Consider the following 10,339-nt stretch of genomic DNA (forward strand, 5'->3'; position numbering starts at 1 on the left):
GTGAATAAGTGTCCAGGTCAACCAGGTATTTGGAAGCACTCACCCAAAATGCGGTGCCTTTACGAGTTACGTTCGGGTATTACTCTGTGTGCGGAGTCCAAATCTGCGATAAAACATTGTTTAAGAACTTTTAAAAGTAACTAAAGTTCGAAACTTAAACGTTTCGTTCAATAAGAATCAAGAAATTGAAATTCACTTGGAGAATATTCGTGAAACACTCGCTCGCTTTTCAAACTATATAACTTTGTAACATTATACTTGGAAATGTCATTTGAGTCAAAAGTGCAAGGAAAACGTATTCCGAGCAGTCATTATTTTATTTCTAAAGGGTACAAGTTCGGCCAAATCCTTACTGATATACCTCGGTAAAAGAACATGCAAATATCCTAGATGGTTCAAGAAGTAATCACTCTTAACCCTTACTCAAGTTGCAAGTATGTCTACCTAGCCCTTGAACGTAAATTTGGGCAGCACGCCCTTTGTATTTTCCTATTTTTCAGCTATTTATGGATTCATTCTTTTCCTCAATCAAACCCAAAGTTACACACAAACAATCTCATTTCAATAGCCGTTCAATAGGCTCAAGGTAATACAAGTACAAAATCAAGCTAATGACATGTACGGAAATGAGGTTTAGCAAAAGACAGATTTGACGTGTTTTTACGTAATAGACACAACCAAAGCTACGCTTATCGGATTGGAATGCAATTTATACCGTTTCGAAGCTAAGACATAGGGCTACAATTTTGATGAAGATCACTTAGTCCAAATTCCAGTGTAACCCAGTCAAATTCCCAATTCACAGAACCAAATTCTAACTAACCGGCTAATTAACCGTACTACATTTAAATGGACATATCTCAAGCTACCAAAGTCCGCTTAAGACGTTCTTAGAGGCGTTAAAAATCTAAGACAAAGTACTAAAACTTTTATGTTTTGACTAAAAGCTAGTTCAGTACGTATCAAGGTGAACAAACTCAACTAACTTAGTGTACTGTCAAAACTGTCCACTGACTTTACTCCTATGGCAGTCGGGGTATTTTCGTCTTTTCACAAGCTACATTGATCCGATTGAACTGAAATTTTGTAGATAACCATAAAATATCATTCTCTACAACTTTCCTGTTTTGTAGCAAGCCTAATTCAGCCTCTAAAATGATGAAATAGAATCGGGCAGAACTTAAGCTAAATTTTCCAGAAATCTGGAATTTGTATTATTTTAAGCTATAATTCATATTTTCACCTTGAAACTACCACTACTATCACCTTTACAAGATCATATACCACATATATGCATCATACAACACCTAACCCACAAGAAACCCTAACTCAAAAGTCATTCATTCAATCATCAAAATCACTTGAAACAAGCATCACAAACACAATACCAACATTAATACCCAACTTAATCATGATTAATGGAGAAAGAATGGTTGATCAACCATTATACCTCAAGACACAAGCTTGCAAGGATGATCCTTCACCTCTCCTTGAAATTCTTGGTTCCTTAAACTTCCCAAGCTTCCAACTAGTGATTAATCGGTTTAGTTTTTTTCTTGGTTGCACTCAAATGGTTGGATTCAAGGTAGAAGATTGAAAACACTCCTCACTCTCTTCCCTCTCCTTGCTCTCGGCCAAACTAGAAAACAAATGAGGGAAAATGAAGCAAGATGAGAGATAAGAAGGCAAGACAATGGTTGGTCAAGACACCATAGGTGGTTGACACTTGTCACCACCAAGACCAACTAAATTTTCTCTTTCTTTTCCTTGCATTTTGGCCACAATTTTCGGTCACATGGCTGAGGATAAGGGGGGGATATTTTGCACAAATATCAAGGGTATGTGGTGGTAAGGAAGTGGTGGGTTCAATCGGTAGTGATCGATACCCGTCGGTTTGAGCCGATTTTTTTCTTAAATCGCGTATACTAGGATTTTTACCTTCTAATCACTATCTTGTTATTATCACTTCTAATCATATAATATTTCCTCATCCAAAATTCACTCTTACCTACCAAATTTGATCCCCAGTCTGTACCGAAAAATCACACTACGAAAAAATGTGAAAACCCTAATTCGCTCTAACTGGAAAACGGACAACGAAACCCTTACTTCTATATTCATTTACACTTATTGTGGGGTGATTGGGTAGTAGAGTTATTATAAAATAATAATTTTCAAATAAAAGAGCATTTTTAAGAAAATATAAGGAATTTGCAAGTCCTCACAATTTACATGTTGTTATTTTATATGTACAAACTGATATATATATATTGTACGCATTTATACATACCATGTACCACTGGTTAATTTGTTTCGAAATATCATTATTGTATTTGAACATATGATTACACCTTTGCATAAAATTGTTTACATATTATTCATTTATTTGCTCACATTTATTTTTTAAACCGTACAAGTTACAATTATTTATCACCCGTTGTTTAGTTTTGACATCGTGTTATTATTCTGGTATACGATGTATTTTAGTTGGTACACATTACAGCGATCTCTTGATTTAATAGCATTTACATGTTGTTGTTTTATGTATACCAACTGATATATATGTTGTACGCATTTATACATACCATGTACCACTGGTTACTTTGTATTGACATCGTGTTATTAATCTGGTACACGATGTATTTTATCTTGTACACACTACAAAAAGACCTTTGCAAATCTGTTGCATAGTTACTTCAATTTTAATGCATTGGTTATGTGTTATATTCATAGTAACCCATAAGCTTGTAGTATAACTTTACAGTGTATTCATTTATGGTGACGTATGCACTGAATTTTGGATTTTCTTTAGATTATTGTCGGTTGATCTTTGTTTACATATTGTTAATTCAGTTGAACACGTTGTCATACATTTTGTACACATTTGTTTCATAATTTCCGTACATCATAGCATCTTAAATTTTGGACACAATGTGTATTTATTTTTTACGAATTAGTTATTTTGCTGTTTTACACAGTGTTAGTATGACTTTGCAACTAATGTAATGTGCCACTCGTGATAACAGTCATTTAGTGAATCAAATTTTGGATCATCCCCAGTTATTCACTCAGATATGCAGTCTTGTAGGATGGTAAGTGAGAGATATTGCATTTGTGTGGATAATCAAGATTTTGGACAAATTTACAGTATCTTATTCAGTACAATACTGAAATCTAGCCCGGTGAACCTGGAATCACTCCCCAAATACTGGCTGCTCATAACATCCGTATTGAAGATTGTAACAATCTTTCACTTTTGATTCCTAACGATCCTGTGAGGAAGACAAAGTACAGCTCATTCACCGAATTCTTAATGGTCAGTAATTCTTTGAAAAAATTTATTTAAAGTTATTATCTAGAAGTATTCGTACCTTGCTACAAGACTATTGTGTGGAGAGGTTTTTATGAACACTGAATATTTGATTTAAATAATTTATTGCTTGTTTCAATGATTGCCAAACCCCCATTGTGGCTTCTGTGGAAAGGTCAAAGAGCAGTACTCCCATACATATAAGCGACGAAGAAGTGCAACTACCTACGATATAAATGGGTAGAAGCTAATTGCATTCCATGAATATGTATGCTAAGATGTCAAATCTTGCGACCCTTTTGGAACTAGATTGGATCAATGTAATACTAAAATGATTGTTTTCTTTTTATATTAGATAGTAATTTGACAATTGCAATCAATGCAGACTAGATTTAGACAATTTACATCTCTTTAATTGAGTATAAGAAGTTATATATTAACCGTGGTGTGCCAACCCTATCTACTGCAAAAGGTCAAAAAATTCTAAATGTACCTACATTATGTACCTACTAATAATATAACTTAGTTTTTAATTATATTCCAAGATAGAATATAAATAAACTCTTATTCACAGTACATATACCTATTGTGTGGAGACTGTTGAGGCACATCTGCAACTTGCAATATAAATTCTTTGAAATCCACCATCCTATCAAATTGTTTTGCCATTATTAATCCCAAGGTTCGCTTCTGCAACATACAAATATAATTGTACTGATTACACTTTCACACTAGTTACATAATTTAAAGCCATGGAACAGATATATTAAAAATGCAAGTTATAAATAGTATTTAGATTTCACCAATCGTCGCAAGATGTTAGTCTCTCGAACCCGTGACGAATCAACTCGTGAGTCAAGGAGATGAACAATGCCTTGTGCAACATCAAATGAGTATACAAACCAGTGATTTTTGTTCACCACTGGAACCAGTATCTAAAAATATAACGTGTTAGACTTTACAAATGCAACACATTTGATATAGAGTAAAAGATATTTGATCCAGGAGTTATAAGAGATTGATCACAATATCGGCATTTGCTAGACTTGAAGCATTATCTGCTCTTATTTTGAACCACTTGTTCAATTGCGAATATAAGTCATTATCAGACATTTTCTCAAATCGGTCCACACGTTGAATGGCAGCCTGCCCAACAAATCAATGAAATTGGATCGAAACTTATAGGATAGTTAGAAATTGCAACACTGGAACCAATACTACTTATTAAATATTGGAATCAAATTTTCTAACTTAACTAACAATGAGTGCAACTGTATATGCATGGTGTTAGTTGGTTGTTAAAAAAAAGTTGACCATTATACTCACAACAACACATGGCTCGACAATGTACCACTTAACCTTCATCAGTCTTTTACTCGCATCCATATTCAACAACTTTGCATACATATCAATGACCTAAAAGAGAGGTGAGTATAAGTGCAAAATTTTTTTAGCATTCCAAAAGGTGAAACTATCTCCAAAACTACAATAAGTAAATTAGTGAAATAAAAAAATTTTGATTTTTCTCTTGGCTTACGCTATCTGATACCCATTGGTTCTCCCGCAAGGATTGCATATCTTTTCGATTAAGGCTAAATTCGAACATATCCACTAATATCTCACTACATTGAACATTTGAGTCAATAATGTTAAGTTGAATTATCAACAGTTTTTGAATAAAAAAGGCATATAACTCCGAATATTATCACACACTAATGATTTTACCTCTGATCTCCTGTGTCTTGCCATGTGAAATTCGCAATCTTCCTTTGACATTGTGTCAAAGTAACCTGGATTTGGAGCTGATAATCAGTAGACCTAATGAGGGTGTTGTGCCTTGTCGTCCGCAATGTCTTGTGCATTCGACCATCTTCCGCATCTATATTAAGTCAAGAATAGCAAATGTTTTTGTAATGATCAATTTTCATATCATTTACAAAGTGCAATAACAAATGGAAGCTGAATTTTAACTATAACATATATAACTTGCCTTCGCGCTCTCTTTTTTCATATCTAGACCGACCCTTCCATTGTGTTGCAGCACATAGCGAATGTTGCTCTACTGCAGCTCCTGATGGGGAAGTTATACCTGCATCCAAGCAATAAACTTCTGCAATTGCCTTGGCATCATCTTTTTTTTCTTTATCTTCGGGCTCATTTGCCACATTTTCACCAAAATCATCATTCCTATCCCCAACACATGTCTCGTCTTGGTCGTTTTCATATTCAGATTTATCTGTATCAGACTTTATAACAACCGTTGCCTTCTCATGATGGATCATTCGCTTTTTTACCTGTTTTCTTGTGATCTAACGGCTGGCTGGGAAGATAATGCCATGGCACTACGTTGCGAGCAAAGGATACTTGCTATATTCATTACACTCTGTTGACACTCAATCGCTATCTGCTCGGCATTTGCAGCTTTTGTATATAGAGTCGCTAGATGAACCTGAATATAAAAAAATTAATGCAATTAATCCTTATATTGGTATAACTTGGGACATATTTGAATTCGTATTAGATTTAATTTATCATCTTACAACAATATCTCCATGTCCATTATTCACCATCTGGATAATCACATCCGATAGAAGCTCAGTAGGTTCCTCTTCCTCATCTTCTGCTCTGTCCGTTTTGTTTGACCCTACTTTTGTGGACCAAAAAGTATATTGTAAGTTTGACAAAATAGTTAGTTGTGTAACATAATGTCTTACTAACTCAAATTATAAAAATATCATTGTTTCAGCAATACTTACTAGTTTTCCTTTGCCAAATTTTCCAAGACCACCCAATTCTAGTGTTTCTCTTTCCATTATATTAGCATCAGTCCATGCTTTTGCTACAGGGCAGATCCTATGAACACAATGATTGAGTATACTTACTCGATCATAATAATGTAGCTGTAAAATAATAACAGCTTATCCTTGTTACATATAATTAACAAATATAAGGTAAGTCACCCAATAGTTGAGATTTTCTTAACTTACCAGTAAAAATAGGATGCAACCTCCAACATTTTTGTGGGCATTGCTTTGCATATTCAACAATTTTTTGCATAAATCAACTCTCACGAACTCAGCCCAATTAAATTTTGCTATTTCTGAAGTTGATTGTAAACTCTCCCATAAATTGGCTTTAATTTCAACTCGTGTTGTTGGAGCAAGCAAGCACTTACATGCAAAAATAACAAATAATCTCTTGAATTCATCCCCAACCTCCATGGATATTAGCTCATCTTCTATATCATGCCAATTATACTTCTTCTTCCTAGGATAATGTGGTTCGCTATCAATTCCATCATCTCTAGTATCTTTAACCGGCACTGGCCCTTCACCTGGAATTCCAAGAGGCTTTGCTATATCCTCTGATGTTACAGGCAGTACACGTCCACCTTCAAGTTGTATATATGAGTGAGTTGGATTGAAATTATTCACCAACCACATGCATATAATACTTGGAAGGATGTGGCATTGGATCTCCAATAATCCACCAAAACCTATTTCTTTTATTGCAGCTATTTTTGCCCCATCAATACGCCCCACAAGCTTTAAAAATTTAGCTGGTGTGCACCTAAACCTGTATGCCTGTAAAACAATATAACAATGTTGATAAAAATTAACAAATAACAGCCCAATACTTGCACTTGCACTTTGAAACTTCTAAATCATTTAATTTAAAAAATATAAAATTTGATGCTACGTCCTTACTTGTTTCGTTTCATCACTTTTTATGCTTTTTCCCGTGTCTGCTATAGACTCCTTGTAGATTTTCATCAGCTCCTTATATTTCTTCATATCTGCTTCATTCTTCCATACAAGCTTCTCCTCATCACTCAGTTTGTTCCATGCATTTCTAGAGGCTATGTTTAGCTCCTTCATTGTTAATGCATTTCCCTTTGTTTTTTGCTTGCGTGCGAAGTCAATCCTACCATGATTTAATATGATTAGATGCATCACATAGACTTATGATTTTATCATGAGTTTTTTAGCTAATTAAAAGCCCCAAATGTACACAATAATCCTTCTATAAAGCCATATATACCTGTACGCAATGAAATCACTTGGTGGCCTCACGGGTTTTACTGGATTATTGTCATGAAGTTCCTCAACCTGCTTGCCTTTATCTTTTGTAACATTCATCTTCTTGGTTCCCTGACGTCCCATTTCAAACTGCAACAAAATAAATGACATGACAAAAGCATAAGGGATAATTTCAATATCGTATCCCCTGAGGTTTCTTCACAGAAGTGTGACACGCTTCTGTTGTTACAAATGTACAAGAGGTTTACATAAAGTTATAAAATGTTCAAAATGAATTTTTTCAGAAAGAAGAAAGATTAAGAATTCCAAAATATTATAATACATCTTTGCTGGATAAATATTAATTAAACATTATTTACACTAGTGTAACATTATGAATTTCCTCTGCAGAAAGAATATAAAATACACTTATATCTTTCCAATTTCAATCATACAACTTAAGAGAGACAATGTATTCCAAAAATAATTGTCTGAGTTTGGATTTTTTTTTCACAACACACTAAATAGTCTGAAAAACAGCCTCCAATGTTGACAAAAGTATAAGCTGTTTTTAACTTAATTATGGCATTCAAATTTATTAAGTTCGAAGACACGTATATGTATAAAAATATAGTGTTATTCCTCTTAGTTGATATTTCATTACTAGGAAATGAAAATTCAAAACTCAATATGCAATGCAATACTTAACTTCAAAAAAATAATAAAATAAAAATCATACCTCAAATTTTGGTATGTTCCTCCTTGTTCCACCTTCAAATGCAAGTATAGGCAAAAATGCCAAAGTTGGTCCTTTAATGTCCACAAGAAAGTTCTGCCATGACAGTTATAGTCAAATTCTGACACTAGACATATAGCTAGTTTACCAACTTAAGAACCCAATTATCAGCTAAGACATTAGACATATCATCTTCACTAAATGTAACCATTATCATAGTGCATTATGAACCAGAACACACTTATAAAGAAGACAAAGGGATTGCAATGATGCATAACATCACCCTTCCACACTCTTTTCCACCATGAAGCCCTCAATCCTTCCCAGTTACTCAACTTTTGCACTATGTTGCATGATACTTCCAACAATATAATGGATAAAAAGGGAAGAGAGGAATCCCCTGCCTTTAACCTGTATAGTTATCATATAGATCCTTGGTATCCATTCAAACTGGCTTGTAATCTGATGGTACAGATACAAAAGCAAATCATTGGACCTACTCTTACCGATTCCTTTGCAGCATTAGGCTTGAAGTTTCCAAATTATGCAGTCAACTCACCCCCTCTTTTTTCTTCCCATCACGTCCTCTTTGACTGAACATAATACACTTAGATTATAGATATCAATGAAGACATCCCTAGATAGTTTGTATACAAAATAAGATATGCAAAGAAACATACATGCATAAAGTTAACAAGAACATTTTTGTGTCAGTTCAAAACTTAATATTTCAAGTACCCAAACAAGTTTATTTCTTGAGCGTTTGAAAACCTTGTCTAGTCTTCTTTTATATGACAAAAAACCCGGGGCAGGGGCAATTAAGAACGCTGCAGCCCAGATGTTCATGGGAAACCAATACACATGCACATACTGCAAATAAGTCACATCTTCACTACACATAATGAAATAAGGTTAAAGTGTTATGTCCATGCCTACCATATTCAATTAGGTATAGATAATTTCAAAGGGCTGTCTGGAAATTTTGGAAAGAAACATGTATAAGTTATCCATATGGAACATTAAAATCACCTACTCTACAAGTGATATCAAACTTTCTGTTACTACACAAATCAGATGCAAGTCAAAATATAATAAATAGTGCTCTAAACGATTACTAGTGTAGAACTCGAGGCCCATATTATAACCACATAGGATGTTCCGCCCATCACCTCCATCTAGTAATCCTTTATCTAACAAATAAAACCAGGAGCTATATTTGCTGAAACTGTGTCATAGCCATGCATTGATCACTGAAAACAAAAAAGTACCGCCTTTATGTTACTATATTTTCTTTTAATGAAGATTTTACTTCAGAAATCTGAGTCCTAAGTGGCTTTATTATATCACAACTTAGCATCAACAATTCAATACTCCACTCAGAAGCCAACATCACCTTCAACAAGATCATTGTAAATGTCATTAATGTGATGGACCACCAGGTTACTCAGTCTTGCTACAATGATATTAGGCATATATATCTATGTAGAATTTGAGTATTCTCAAACTCTTAGATATTAGACCCACATAAACCTTATTCTGTAAATAACGAAGAATATAGTTTCAGGAAATATAAGGACATATACTAAGATATGGTGGCCTGGATTATCATGTTTAAAATGTTTTAATGATTTGAAACAAATTTTCCCACAACTGATAGAAGAAGAACAAAACTTCTCCTAATTGAAAACATTTTCACTAAACTGCTTTGCACAAAAAAATAAGTAATCATCTATCTAGATAAAGTCCACAACATCAGCCTTTCTCAGCAAGCTCATGTCTGAGAAATTTAAGCACAAAACTTACCCTTTTCTGCGAGCTTTCAACCCAATACTTATTTGGCTTTGAAAACCTTAGCACAACATCAGCATCCTAAAAATGATAGCAATGCAGCTTAAGTTCTCATTTTCATTCTCCTTCCGCATCTTCACTTATAATTTTGGGCTCAGGCCACTACGTTTTTAGATAGAGTTTAAGTTGATTTAATCTACTACTCGAAAATTTTAAAATTTAATGAACAAGACAACAACGACAAAGGCAAAGGAAACTTTTTGAGCTTCTGGAAACCTTAAATTCAGCTTGCCCATCAATAGGCAAAAAACCAAATATTTTAGCATATCATGATTGCGAAAAGAAAAAAAAAACTTACAATTAGCTTGAACAGAATATAATGCAAAACTGAACAAAACAAGATCAGATTTTTTTTGTCAATTTCTCATCTTTTCCTTTTGTTCTTCTAATATTGCGGGTTCTTTTGATTGATTACTAGATTTTCAA

At 34.0% G+C, this 10,339-nt stretch overlaps 1 protein-coding gene across 1 annotated transcript; it reads right to left on the reverse strand.

Annotated features, from left to right (window-relative positions):
- Window positions 1-6,084: 6,084 nt before the first annotated feature.
- Window positions 6,085-10,113, reverse strand: LOC113700067 (uncharacterized). Its single transcript, XM_027220533.2, has 5 exons — window positions 8,069-10,113; window positions 7,352-7,479; window positions 7,018-7,234; window positions 6,298-6,894; window positions 6,085-6,163 (listed from the first exon to the last, which is right to left on the reverse strand). The coding sequence occupies exons 2-5, from the start codon at window positions 7,471-7,473 to the stop codon at window positions 6,134-6,136; spliced, it is 966 nt and encodes a 321-aa protein (XP_027076334.1). The 5' UTR covers window positions 7,474-7,479; window positions 8,069-10,113; the 3' UTR covers window positions 6,085-6,133.
- Between the last annotated feature and the right edge of the window lie 226 nt (window positions 10,114-10,339).

The sequence above is a fragment of the Coffea arabica genome, chromosome 1e (assembly GCF_036785885.1).
Source record: "Coffea arabica cultivar ET-39 chromosome 1e, Coffea Arabica ET-39 HiFi, whole genome shotgun sequence".
NCBI lineage: Eukaryota > Viridiplantae > Streptophyta > Magnoliopsida > Gentianales > Rubiaceae > Coffea > Coffea arabica.